General features: G+C 38.4%; 1 protein-coding gene across 1 annotated transcript in view; it reads right to left on the minus strand.

The window, feature by feature from the left end:
• Window positions 1-15139, minus strand: part of DOP1B (DOP1 leucine zipper like protein B) — a 2336114-nt gene that overhangs the window by 1378036 nt on the left and 942939 nt on the right. Inside the window, exon 12 of the mRNA XM_044071549.1 lies at window positions 786-894. Coding sequence (XP_043927484.1) covers window positions 786-894 — 109 coding nt within the window. The remainder of the gene's footprint in view (window positions 1-785; window positions 895-15139) is intronic.

Genomic DNA, 15139 nt, shown 5'->3' on the forward strand with positions numbered 1-15139 from the left:
GATGCTATGAAATTCAATGTTATGGGTTTTAGATGTTCTGGTCTCAGTGTTATGAAATTAGATGTTACGGGTTTTATATGTTTTGCAGTAGACACACACACATATATATATATATATATATACATATATATATATATATATATATATATATATATATATATATATTATTAATATTATAAATAACATATATGTACAGATTTACTATCACAAGGTTGACGACCACAATCCTGAAATGCATTATCCCAGTAACACAATATACAAGATCAAAAATACTGAAGATAATTAATGTCTAAAAATGTTGAATACTGGATATCCCCTGCCAGTGTAAACCCAGGAACAAGTGCTAACGAGTCCTGCATGGGGGCACGCCCAGAAGTTAGAAACTGGTTTTCAGCACGTTGGTCTTCTATATTACACTATCAGAATTATGCATTTCAGGATTGTTTGCTTCAAACTTGTTGTAATAGTAAACCATACGAGTGTGTATGTATATGCATATGTATGTTTACACACACACACACACACACACACACACACACACACACACACACACACACACACACACACACATTTATAGTAACCATCGATTAGAAAGAATTCAGAGACACTGATTATGTCTGCACCTAATTCTGTAAACTTTAGAACATGTTGCGCACTGTATATAACTTACAGAAGGAATAGTCTATTACCCAGAAACAATAAATTTCAAGTGCTGGTACCAACAATTTATACAACCCATTATGATACAAATACTGGAAGTGAGCATTAATCAAAGTCTGACTTACTAGAGGAACAACTTCCAGTAGGAACAACTGCAAATTGCAGAGCTCAGAAATTTCTGGCGGATTACACACATTTTTCACACCACTGGACCCCCTGTGTTGCAACTTGCCCCTAGTGTAAAACAGAAAGAAAGACAAAGATTAGTAATGCATATTACAAATTGCATCAAAAGTTATTAATAGTCTATAGTTAAGTTTATTTATTTAGTCTGTTTACCTGACTAGTACACTGATCACAATAAACCACCTGCAAGCAAAACCCAGGTGAAGAAATTGACACAAAAATAAAAATAGAACAAATTCTCAAACATTGAGTGATCACAGAAGGTAGATAATCCCATAGAAAATTGAAACAATATGTAAATATTAACAGAGTAGAAAAACAAACATGAATTAATTTTAGTAGTAAATATGAGAGGGAAGCAGCAGGTGAGAACAGATGGTAAAGTAGAAGTCAGACAGGTAAGGAGGGAGTTACTTTACTTGTCCAGTGGAAAAGTACTTACAGTCAGATTTTTGATGAAGGTGTCTAATGTCCGGTATTGATGTGTTTGTAGAAGAACAGTCAGTTTTCATTACCTGCTGACATGAGTGTATCCAGTCTGCTCATCATTTAAATAAACATGCAATTGTAAAACCCATAAAACAGCCAACATTCAACTTTTGCACCCTTACAGGTAATTTTTCACCTCCAATTATAAGCACCTGTTGATGAACTTCTCACCCTAATCTGAATGGACTGTACCAGTTACCAGGGGTCCTACTCCTACTGAAGCCTATTAATTCACACATAAAGGCTTATACAGAAAAGAACTGTGGCGGTGTTTATTTTCTACTATGTGGTTAAATGTTAAAGCTACTCTTATTTTAGCAGGCAAATTAAGCTTGGGGTATTAAAATGGCCCATGTTTCTGCCTTTTGATGCAGGGATTAGTGGTTAGGTGTTGGTGAAGAAGATCTGGGACAAACAGGAAAGAAGGAGTCCAGCAAAACGATGGACAGACTCTGTGAGAGAGGTCCTGTAGCAATCAAGCAGGACTGTCGAAAAAGGTAAAACAGTGGCACTGAATCTAGACAAATGGCTACAACTGATGCGACACCCCAACCTCATGTAGAAAATGGGAGAAAGGGGGTTTATGATGACAATGAGAATGTTGGTTGACAGTCTCTTAAAGTAACATACTTAAAATGTTCCTAAGAAGCCACTAATGATTTCCAAAATGAATCATATAATGTTACTTACAGTTACTCACTGAACTGCAAAACATACCTCTCAAGTGTACCTCATTATGAGGAACGTACCTCATTTGGGGTCTTAAAAAGTTCATGTTCCTCAGAGTTTCACATTGAAAGACTCTGTCACACATCCAGTGTTAGGAAGTTTTTAAGTGAAATCCATTGTAAATAGAAATTAATCATATTAATTCATTAAAATATCTTCTTTATAAATAAAACCAGCATATTTTAACCATTCTATAACCTTCCTAGTTGAAGTTGTTAGTAAGCCATTAGTATGTGTTCCACATTTTGCCCATTTGTTCCACATTATGAGGGCTAGTGTTCCTCATTTTGGACATGGAAGGTTGAGAGCTATGCTGCAAAAAGTCATTTAGTTTACTACAATCTTGAAAGATATTTACTATGCAAGAATGCAGAACATTTGGTTATTATTTCAAACAGTCTATGGACTAAATTTACTGAATTTAAAGGACAACAATGGGATATTAAGACTACAAAGCAGCAGTAGTTGTCTGCAAGTTCTCACCCTCAAACTGACATCAGCACTACCATCTTGGAATACAATTAAAAAACAAGCAACAACCCACAACTATTCTGATGTCAGAGCTCTGTTATCCTACTCCCACCAGTAAGCATTTAAATCCAGCAACAAGTTTTGTGGAACACTCTTTCCTTGCGATTGTATCTTGTGGGTTGCATTACATCGACAGACTATCGGCAAAGTTGAAAATCCTAAGCTAGTCTCTTCTGCATTCCCTGATTTTGTTGAGGAGGTAAGTTTTAACACTCGTTGTTCTTTACCATTTGTTTTAGCTGTAATTACGCTCGGCTCTGAACTGTGTTAATTTTCGCAGAATGACTAGTCTCATGTATTTGGACCACTTTATACTGTGTCTTCTGGCAAATCAGTGGAAACTTTTAACATGCTGAAGTTGGAAATAATTATGAGCTTAGGCAAAACTTAGTATTCTAGCGAGGTTTTAAGGTATTTTTTGGAATATGTGCAGTATTGTTGGTAGTTGGTTTTTGTCAAGACCTCTTGCTCGATGAGATTTACATATTTAATGATCTGCTGTTTTTTCCAATGTACCCCTTGCATGCTGTTGGTTTACTTGTACCATGCTTTAAGCTACGTTTCTCAATTCTGCTTGGTTTCTTACTTTTTTTTTTTTTTTTTTTTTAAACAGAAGTTTGGAACCGTGGAAAAGCACATGGTACAAGTTTTCCACACATATAAAAGAGTGCTGTCATTCGCCTGGGGAAAACAGTTTATTCAGTAAGTGCATTCAGTGCTCATGTTCACCCCGATGATAATTGTGCTGCTGGCTCATGCTTATTTATTTATTATATTTATTGACATTTGTTGACCGGGAAAGTCCACTCGGCTTGAGACCCATTTTCAGTGGAGTCCCGGGGAGAAAAGCTCCAAGTTACATGAAAATCATTACATGAATTTGTAAGGAAACAAAATTATAATTATAAAGCAAGTGAAATAATACAGAAAAATATCTGAACAGCAAATATGTTGTAAAAAGGCACAATACAGTAACAATGGAACATTAGCATGTAGGAAAATCATACAGTTAGAAATAGTTAACAATACAGCTCAATTTTTTTGGGGGTAGTAGGAAAAGGGAAAGACAGAATTCGAGAGTTAAACTTAAAGGTAAGACAGATATAGTTGAATCTTATAGTTAGGTAGTGGGAATAAGTAGATTATAGGTGGTATATATTTAATGGTAGTATTAAAAGTAGACAGTGAAAGAGAAAAGAAAATGTGTTAAGATGGTTGTATTGATGTGTGGACTATGATACTAAAGATTAGGGATAACTCATATGGTGTAACAGTATGACATATACAAAAGTATATTTGCTATGTGAAACAGTTTTGCTAGATTAAGGAGGCTATGGATATGTGTTGCATGCGCAGCTGGGGTTATCAGTGAGATGTTGTTTTAGTTTTCTTTTAAAGGAGATTATGTTGTCTAATTCTGTAACTGATGATGGGACGGTGTTCCACAGCTTAGTTATGGAATGGGAATAGAGACAGCTACCTGCTCTTTTACTAGGTTTTGATACGTTAAGTAGGTGTTTGTTGTTAGAGTGTAGACATTTGGATGGGACATAGAGGTTCAATGATATTTTTCAGGGAAGGGCAACACTCGGGTTTATAAATGAGTTTATGGGCAAAGGTAAGTTGTGTGTAATGTAGGTAATGTCCAAATTCTAGCCAGTTTAGTTCTTTAGTGGCCTGGTAATGGTGGGTGCGATTTGGTTGGGCTGATGCGAATTTTGCAATCTTGTAATAACAGGACTGTAGTTTGTGTTGCAAAGAGTTGTGGAGATTGATGAAGATAGGAGACCCATATAGTAAGGTTGGAGGGAGAAGACTTTTTAAAAGTTTTATTTGGATGGATTTGTCTAAGCATTGTTTGTTTCTGTAAAGTTTGCCTAATTTGAAGTGAGTCTTTTTGATTGCGTTATTAATATGCAAGTCAAAGCTAAGTTTGCTGTCAATAGTAATTCCTAGTAGTTTGGCTTGATTTACTGACATTATTGGGGTTTTGTTTATGGAGAATATAGTAAAGTCTGTGAGAACAGGTTTAGATGCAAAGATGAGTAGTTTAGACTTTAGTAATAGCTGTGATTGGTTTAGCCAGAGTTCTATGGATGTAAAGGCCTTCTGTGTTAACTTTTGGAGGTCAGAGAAATTATTGGAGGTCCAGATAATGGTTGAATCATCTGCATATTGTATGGTAGTACAGTCAGTGGGAACATTATTTAGGTCATTTATAAAAATGTTGAATAGTAGGGGTCCCAAGACTGACCCCTGGGGCACTCCTATGTTTTTTGGGAGAAAGCTAGAGAGGTTATTCAACCATTTTATGGATTGCTGTCGGTTATCCCACTAACTAGTGAACCAGGTTAGGGTGGCATCAGAGCATCCTAGTGAGTGGAGTTGCTGGATAAGTTTGATGTGGGAGACTGTGCTGAATGCTTTTGAGAGATCCAATAACAGGAATGATGTAAGTAGGTTACTATCTAGGGCGTTACAGATGTAATTTGTGAAGGTGACTAGGCAGTAATGGTACTGTGGGATGGTCGAAAACCATGTTGTGAAGGGGATAGTAGGTTGCTGTTGGTTAGATATTCAACCAGTTGTTTGTGGATGCATTTTTCCATTATTTCAGACAGAGGGGACAGTATGGAAATGGGTCTAAAATTAGATAGGTGATGAGAGTTTCCACCTTTATGAAGTGGGGTGATTATTTATTTTTCCAGAGCTGGGGGACTGTGTGTTCTGCAAGTGATTAGCTTATAAGGATACCTACTGGGAAACATATTGCATTAGCACTAATTCTGAGGCATTCTGGGGGAAGATTATCAGTGGATAAGGAACCTGGTTTCAATTTGCCAAGTAATGTTTGTATTTGAGAGGTTGCTACAGGTTGGAAGTTAAAAGATGGTATGGAGCTGATATTACTTTGAGGTATGATGGATGGGTTAATGGGGGTTGGGGTATTGCCTGCATTTACTAATGTAAGGATAATATCAATAACGTTTTTATTAAATATTTCACTGATTTCAACTGGGCTTTTGTCTGGAAATGGAGATGGGTTTTGGGTGCTGCCAGGATTTAGTAATGAAGTGACAGATTTCCAGAAAAGTCTGGGATTATTACTGTGGGTGTTTGTTCGGAGAAGTAAGTCTTTTTGTCCTGATCAATGGCCTGATTTGCTTTGTTTCTAAGTATTTTGAAGGCGGTTTCATTGGGTGGGGTCTTATCTTTTCTCTATTTGTACCAAGCTCGGTTTCTATTAATCAGCAGTTGTTTGGTTGATTTAGATAGCCAAGGAGCATGGTTATGTTTAACTCTCTTTTTTATTATGGGGACTATGGAGTTAAGGGTATCTAGGAAGACAGTATTAAAATAATGTACTGCTTCATCTAAGAGAAGATATTTCAATGGGTTCCAGTTTAGTGTTTATAATAGGTTGCGAAAGTGAGACTGGTTAAAACTGGCTAGATTTCTGGTATATTTGTATGAATGAATACTTGGAGTGGAGGTTGATAATCTTTGTATCAGGGCTGTTAAGTGGTCACTTAGAGTGTTAGGAAGGGTGTTGGTATTGGAGTAGTACTGTGGGTGGGATACTAAGATCCAGTCTAGGGTGGATTCAGGGTGATTGTTTGTTGTGTGTGTTGGGGTTTGTATAATTTGTGCAAATTTGAACAGATTGATGGAGTTTGTGGAGTTGCTTTGTGTTAGATTAAGCCAACTTATATTAGTGTCACCCAGGATGATGGTTTCATTTGAGATGTAGCAGTTAGACCATGATAGGAAGTCTTCCAGTGTTGGGATATTGGAACCTGGAGGAATATAGATGGTGGCAATAGATATTTGTTTATGGTTGTTGAAAAATAGTGATGCTAATAGGATTTCCATATTATTGAAAGTGGGAAAGATTTTTGGGTGGGGTACTATGTTTAAGTGGTTACGATATTTTAAATGCCAGGCCTCCCCCTTTCTTATGAAGTCTATCTTTTCGTAACATTTGATATCCAGGGGGAAGTATTTCTGAGTCAGATATCTGGGGTTTGAGCCGGGTTTCTGTCAGACCAACTATATCAGGTGTATACTGTGTAAGCCAAGCATGGAAGTCTGCTACTTTGTTGCAGATACTACGGATGTTTAATGTCACGATGCAAAGGTCTTTTGGTGTTTTCACTGACAGTGATGTAGAGTTGTTAATACAGAATTTAATCGAATGTTGTGTTTTTACAATTGCTTCACTTGGTCCATTTTTTTTTGTGATCAGTACTTATTTTTTCCAGTGTATAAGCCCATCAGGCTGGTCTACTAGCTCCACACTGCTATCCACATTTCTTAGTTGCCTTTCAGTTTTTCTTATTGCAAAAGGAAATGTGGAAAAGCACATGGTGTGAGTTGACAAGGCGTATAACTAAACTTCACACCCAACACGGATGTAAACACATTCCGCACTTGCGAGTGGAATTTAAACAAGCAGTTCATGTATTCCGGTATGAGTGTGTGTGAATGAAAGGCTCACTTAGTCAATGTGCGAGCAGACAGAAGGGGTGTGTCTGTGTGCGCATGTCCCACTTTAGATGAAAATATGGCTCGGTGTATTTATATTCTATGTTTCGCTTTATAATTTGGAAATCATCCTAATTCTTCATACATGTGTTTTGTTCATTGCAAAAAAAAAGACATACTTGGGCCTCCCTTGAAGCAAGCTGCACTCTCCTTATGCAGGTTAGCCTCAAGGACTAACAAAATTTTTGCTTGTGAGTTTGTAGACAGTAATGACACTGAAGATAAAATGTATGCATTGGGGTGGGTGTGTATGGGAATGCTACAGAATCCTGAAAGCCCAAAATCCTGAAAACACACAGGATACCAACACTTACTATATTCCAGCACAAGTACATACAGAAACAAATAAAACACAAACCATATTATTCTTCTCCAAGTATAAGCAGGAGGGCAAGCCCCCCTGCACCCCCCACACACCCTGCTACTTAAATATATCAACTCTGAGATTGCACTTAGTGTACCGAAGTGCAATCTCAGAGTTGTTATATTCAAGTAGCAGGGGGTGTGGGGAGGCTTGCCCCCTGCGTATAGTTGAAGGGTAATATGTTTCTGTATGTACTTGTGCTGGAATATAGTGTTGGTATCCTGTGTGTTTTCAAGATTTTGGTCTCAGGATTTTGGGCTTTCAGGATTCTGTAGCGCTCTCGTGTGCAATGTGTGAGCAGAGAGAAGGGAGGGTGTGTCAATGAGTAACTGAGCAAGCCTATGTGTGAGCAGAGAGAAGGAGTGTGTGTGTGTCTCTGTAAAAAGTTCTGATCAAAGCTCTTGCAATCATAATTCACTAATACAGTCTGTTAACCTGTTAGTATCTTTTTAACATGTCTTTATGTTTTTTTTCCAAAGCTTCATCATCTAGGCATAGTATAATACTGTAAGACATACTCAAGTACATAATATTTTTGCATTACTTCAGTTCTTGGTACAGACACAGACTAGCCATTATACATATCATTGACAGCATATCCTACAGCTTTCTTTCATGCAAATTGCTTATCAAAGTCCACTGGGCAGTTCCCCGAAGCTGTATCCTTTTCTGCTTACAAGGAATTATTTGGATGATTTGTTTCTAATTATTCTGAAGCTGATCGTGGTCACTACAAGAATATTTTCATCTACATAATGTTAATAAAGGGCTTAAGTCTGTTATCTGGTAGTTCAATTTCTCTAACTACAACACTGTTATATATCTTCAGCTTTTATTTTGCCTGCTTGAACCAGACAAAATAGTTGTTAAACATGCATTTATTTACAGATACTTATGAAAAGAAATACACTACTGTTTCCTATAGATGATTGTGAAAGTACTTTATCTAGGTGAATTTGCAGTCTCCCTTCTGTTCCCTAATGAATTCACTGTCTTTTTCTACCAGACAGCAGTCCATACTTTAGTTTCAATCTCTCTCTTTTTCTATGTTTACCCTCTTACATGTATGTAAAATGCTTAATTTCCTTTACTATCTTAATTATGAATTTGCTTTCCAAAATGCTGTTCCTGTATTCAACAGATTAATTGGTACTGCTTTGTTTTTGTCCCCTCTGTCATTTTTTTGTATTTACTAAATAGTGCTTTTCCCTGGTCTTTGTCAGCTTCTTTGAGAACAGTTGACCAACTTGATGAAATAGTTAATGTAATAATTTCTGAGCATACTAAACTTATATTTTGTCTGTATATTTCATCAGTGGATAAAGAAGCAAATGAGAGAATAACAATTAATTATATTCACAGCAGTCACATCTTATCATGGCAATTTGTACAACTTAGAGGTAGATGAGGAGTCAAATGTGATATCATAAGGTTTCCATATATGAATTGAATATTTCCTGTTGTTTGTCAGATTTTTAGCCAGTGTCATGAGCGGACAGATGATCCGCTGTGGCGACCCCTAACCGGGAAAAGCCGAAAGAAGAAGTCGTTAAAACAGCAACACATGTATTAACTGTTAAGAAATTTAATTAGCTGCTTTTCAAACATGGTTAATAACTGGATTTCTCTAATATTTTGTGGTAAGGAGTTCCAAGATGCTGGCATAAGCTGTGAGAAAGCTTTTTAATATATTGCTTTTGAAAATGGTGGCCTTGACAGTAAAAGTTCATTTGCTGAATATGACTGTAGGAGATAACTGGTGCATCTGTGAGTTAGCTTGCCTGCCAGTCGTGGATAGTGGAAATTGTTTAGTTACTTGTGTGGGAGACCGTCAAACAGCAGAGCAGCCCAGGTAGCTATTGGCAACCAGTTTGCCGTTTTTCTACAGTGAGTAGTAGAGATTCACTTTTGGGCCCCCTAAGGGTATAATTTTGTATATCCTGTTTACTGTGACAAGAGAGACAGGGGTGTATGTGTGTGTGTACTTAACATATATCTGAACTGTTCAGATTTAGCATCATAGGTTTGGTATGTTTCTCATGACATTTGTAGTTTTCTTCCAAATCAGAGTATCAAAGTCACTGAATAAAGACATATGAGTTTCAGACTTCATAACATTCAGAAAATGCATGCTAACACAAAACCTGTCATTCTAGCTACTTTCTAAGTTAAAAAGACAAACATTTAAAATCTATCCCTATTTTTTGCCCAATATATCACCATTATTTTAGGCTTTGTCCAGATTTCTTGCATTAAGAGGTTGAGATGTATACATACCTTTCAACTGTCCAGATGTTCGCCTCATATTTTGGGCTTGTTCTCATAATATTTGTGGTTTACTGGCAAATCACTGAGGACTGCACTAATTTAAATGTTAAATATTTGAGTTTCATACTTTATTTCCCTCAAAAAGTGCCTGTTGTCATTTTAGCAACTGTCTAACTTAAAAAGAGCAGCATTTAAAATCTGTCTCTATCTGTGGCCCATTGTATCCCCATTATTTTAGGCTTTGCCCACATTTCTTGCACTAAGGTTGAGAGGTACATGGCATATATGGGGGGGGGGGGGGCAGGTTAGTCAATTAACTTGATCAGGCTTGACCCTGTAACTGGGTTACTGGAGACAAGAGCCAGAATCCTCTACACCACGTACCAGACTGCTGAAGGAATTGTCAGCGTCACTGGAGACTCATTTACATCAACTACCAGGCTGACAGGATTTGTGAGTTTTGAGTTTAAGTGCATTTTCATGGAATTGAGTTTTAAGGGAAGAGAGGTTTACTGCTGCACATTTCTCTTTTCTGTTTAATTATCTTGGGTGAATACAAGCAAGTCAAAGTGAATATTACTCTTTTCTGTGAAATTCTTAGTGTGCATGTGTGCTGCTGATATTTCACTCTGCCTGTTCCATTTAATTCTTATGGTGAATGCTGCAGTCCGAGTGAGTGTATGTGAATGCTTTCATTGTTTTGTGTGAATGCAAGGGCGAGTGAATATTTTTCTGTGCTGTTTAATTCTTATTTTGTGTGTGTGTGTGTGTGTGTGTGTGTGTGTGTGCTGTCAATTATGAGTAAATATTTTTTCATCTCTGTGTAATTATTTGTGTCTGGTTTAATTCTCATGGTGTGTGACTCCTGTAGACCAAGTGAGTGTCTGTGAATGCTGCCGATTTTTCTTTACTGTTTAATTCTTTACTGTGAATGCAAGCAAAGTGTGTGTGGGTGTGTATGGGTGAGTGGGTGAACGCAAGCAAGGTGTGTGTGTGGGTGAATGCAAGCAAGGTGTGTGTGTGTGGGTAAATGCAAGTAAGGTGAGTGTGGGTGAATGCAAGCAAAGTGTGTGTGTGTGTGTGTGGGGGTTGAATGCAAGCAAGGGGATGCATGTGTGTGGAGGGGGTGAATGCAAGCAAGGGGTGTGTGTGTATGTGGGGAGGGGGTGAATGCAAGCAAGGGGTGTGTGTGTGTGGGAGGGTGAATGCAAACAAGGGGTGTGTGGGGGAAGTGAATGCAAGTAAAGGGTGTGTGTGTGGGGGGGGTGAATGCAAGCAAGGTGTGTGTGTGTGTGTGTGCGCGCGTGTGTGTGTTTGTGTGCGTGCGTGTGTGTGGGTGGTGAATGCAAGCAAGGTGCGTGTGTGTGTGTGTGTGTGTGTGTGAGAATGCAAGCAAGGGGTGTGTGTGGGGGGTGAATGCAAGCAAGGTGTGTGTGTGTGTGTGAATGCAAGCAAGGGGGGTGTGTGTGTGCGTGGGTGAATGCAAGCAAGGGGCATGTGTGTGTGGGGGGTGAATGCAAGCAAGGGTGTAAAGGGGATGAATGCAAGCAAGGTGTGTGTGTGTGCATGTGTGTGTGTGTGGGGGGGTGAATGCAAGCAAGGGTGTGTGTCTGTGTGTGTGTATGTGTGTGTGTATGTGTGTGGGGGGGGTGAATGCAAGCAAGGGGTGTATGTGTGTGTGGGGAATGCAAGCAAAGTGTGTGTGTGTGTGGGTGAATGCAAGTAAGGTGTGTATGTGTGTCGGTGAATGCAAGCAAGGGGTGTGTGTGTGTGTCCGTGTGTGGGGTGGTGAATGCAAGTAAGGGGCATGTGTGTGGGGGGGTGTGAATGCAAGCAAGGGGTGTGTGTGGAGGGTGAATGTAAGCAAGGGGTGTGTGTGGAGGGTGAATGTAAGCAAGGGGTGTGTGTGGAGGGGTGAAATCAAACAAGGGGAGAGTGAGTGTGTGGGTGAACACAAGCAAGGGGTGAGAGTGTGTGGGTGAACACAAGCAAGGTGTGAGTGGGTGTGTGTGTAAAGTGCCCCAAGTTGGGTATACCTGGTTGTTAGAGTTACTCAGGCTCAAACCCTGTACCTTGAGTGCAAGAAAAATGAACCTGAATTGTCTACCCATACCGCCACTTGTGATTCCAGCACACAGCTCTCCAGATTTCCAGTGAATATCTGGGATATTTGGCTCATACTTTTGTTCTGTTCCTCTTAAAATCTGTGGTTTTCTGGCAAATCAGTGAGAACTGAATATACTAAATGACAGCCATTTAAGGTTAATTTTTTTTATCTTTCAGGAAATGCATGGTAACACAAAACACTTTATTCTAGCAACTTTCTAAGATTAGTCCATCGATGTTTAAAATGTGTCCCTGGTTTTGGGCCCTTGTACCCCCAAGTAACACTTGGCTTTTTCCAGATTTCTTGTGCTATTAAACTGAATGTCTAGTGAATTTTAAAATGAGCTTAGAGCTTCAGGGGAAGAGAAGTTTAGTTCTTATGCCAAGTCTGCTTGTAGTAGTAGCACAACAGGTACTGTGGGGTGCAGAAGGCTGTGGGTTCTACTCCCACAGTGTGTAGTTGGATTGCTGATATTGCACCATGTTGTATTTTACAGGGAGTGGATGCTGCAGTCCTGTGAATGTTCTCCTTTGGAGGAGATGGCCAGTAACTATGAAACTGTTATCAGTTTGCCATCCCTTCCCTATTGCAATATTACTAGCTTATTTTTACTGTTACTTAGGCAACTTATTCTTTAATGGCAACAGGCACTTTATTTGTACATGAAACAATGGAATATAATGTGGAATTACTTTGCTGACTTTTACTTCTGCAGAGATTGTCATTATTTATTGATATTTGTGCACTGTAATGACAGAAGCAGTTTTGTCATTACTGGTTCATACATCTTGTTTCATTGCTTACTGGAAAACTGTCCAAAACCAATTTAAAACACAGTCTATCAAGAGTGCTATATTATACAAGGAATATAAGTCAATACAATCAGGAAGATGAATCAAACAAAATATGTATGTTTGCATGGGGTTATGTGTGCAAGGGGGCTATGATTTGACAACAGCCCAAAGGTAAATTTTATCCGCCACTGGCCAGATGCATTTTCTTTGAATGTGTGTTTCAATGCTGTTTTAATGAATGCAATTTTGAAGGGCACATAAGTTTTAATGACAAAGTCTGTCTTCATTGTGCAATTCTATTGCTTTCTTTAGAAGATGTCCATCAGTATTTGTGCTATAAAATTTAAAATAAAAGTTTTAAATGAAATCCAAATAATCATAGAAGTAAAGCATAAAGGAGTATGCACATTACAGTGTTTCTGGTAAATGGGGAGAAATAGCCAAGTAATGAGGCACTCAAATGGCTGCAGGGGGGAGGGCTGCATATAGGGGGTCCCATTTGACCAGATTTTGTAAGGCGGGAGGGGTAGGAAACTCACACAGCCCCTAGAGGCACAAACTGTTGCTATACCACTGGGTACATTGGTTTAGGAACTGAATTGCTACTCCGGTTAGCTGGTGAAGAAAATAAGTCTTCCTTTTGCCAGGAGGGGATAACGATGGGTCTGAATAAGGCATACAGTGGAGGAATAGAATTTGTGCAGGTTGTAATATGGTGGTTAAGAACTGTGATTCCTTTATTTCTCAGATTTGAATCAGATTGTTGTACAACTGGTTTGCTCTCAAACAGTGTTTGCATTAAATTGTTTTCATGTACGTACCTCAGATCTCTGAAACAGGCATTTCTCCGGCATATCAATGTATTTTTTAGAAAGCATGTATGTACAGGCATGGTGGTTTCCCACCACTTGAAATGTATAACATCCTCTCCCATAAAGCCTTTTTTGTATGAATGCTTAGTAAGTTTTAGTTTCCTGTACCAGTTTTGTTAGCTGCTTATTTGTAATATTAAATACTGCAAAATTTTTGAATGAGTGTTTAATCCCAGAATCATTAGTTAATGTCAAGGGTTGAATAACACAAGTTAGAACACAACAGCTGCTTGTCTGTGACATGTTTTTGCAACTCGTGGATGTTGGGGATGGTAATGATACTTATTCCTGAACTACCGTAGTTTCTATAGGGTGTGGATGTGTCCCAAAAGAGTTGTGATTTCCATGTAAATGGTATGCAGACCAAGCAGAGGAGACATTTGTTGTTTGTTGGAAGACTGGTCTGTTTGATACCTAGATTGTGGGTTGGCATTCTGTTTTACCATACTGTTGCCTTTTTAACTTTTTGGCCCTTTTGAAAATAAGAGTTATTTAGGCTTAGTAGTAGTTACACCTTTGAATGCATTGTTGAGCTGAGGTGTAGTCCCCATTAGATTTGTTGCTGTTTCTACAGATGTCTACATGTAACATGATACTTACATACAGTGCATTTCAGCACGGGTTCTGCAGCCATTTAATAAATTGCTGTGGGCAGTTATTGCCAGCACTACTGTATTATGTAAATAACCAAAGACATAAATTTCTAATGTCTGGCATAAAGGTTATTCCTGTAGTCAAAATTTGGACAGAGCTATCACAAGACTTTCATAGGCTGAGGCAGTGGTGATTTCAGTAAGCATGTGATACCTCTATCTTGCATTTCTACCTTGAAATGCATGTCAAATTAGTATTTGTTGTCCATTAACAATGTTCTGTTTACAGCACTGTTAAACTGTCTGGATTATTTCAGGCAAACATGAAAGCCCAGAGAAAGTAACTAGATTGATTTGGAAAACTATGCGTTTCCAAATACTATGAACTATGCATCTCTATTTCATGACAGGAGGCCATAGTGCAGCATAAGTAAGTGCCCCACTATCAGAAAGAGAAGGCTAGAACTAGGAAACAGTGGATGAGTTAAGTCTCCTGCGGTAAGCTGTCAATCAAAGCAACAACAGGTCAAATTACCTTTAACACTTTGACAGCTAGGGTGGTGAAGTGTGAAGGGGAGAGGAGATGATCTCAAGAACTATAACTCACTCATGACAAAAGAGTGCAAATTAAGATCATTATAAAGAAGCAGCAGTAAAAAACACAGACTGTTCTGTGGCTTTTGTCTCAATTATTTTTTTAAGTAGTCGTGCAAAAGCAGGATGTGTTCGTTGAAATCTACTGACTGAAAGACACCAGTGTATGCATGTAAAATCAATGCAGTCACAGCACCTTTTGAACAAAGATGCTTGCATGATGTAATGTGTTAAGGATAAACACTGCATTGTGGGATACCTGGAGGATTAGAACATTTTTGAAATCTTTTCAATATGCTAGACCCTATGTGGCCAGACTCTGAAATTACATATAAAAATATTTAAAAACCTGTAGAGAGTCCCAGAGTGGTGTTAAAATATTGGAAACATCTAAACACGGTGAAATA

The sequence above is a fragment of the Protopterus annectens genome, chromosome 5.part0 (genome assembly GCF_019279795.1).
Source record: "Protopterus annectens isolate FY-2018-M chromosome 5.part0, PAN1.0, whole genome shotgun sequence".
NCBI classification, from domain to species: Eukaryota; Metazoa; Chordata; order Ceratodontiformes; family Protopteridae; genus Protopterus; species Protopterus annectens.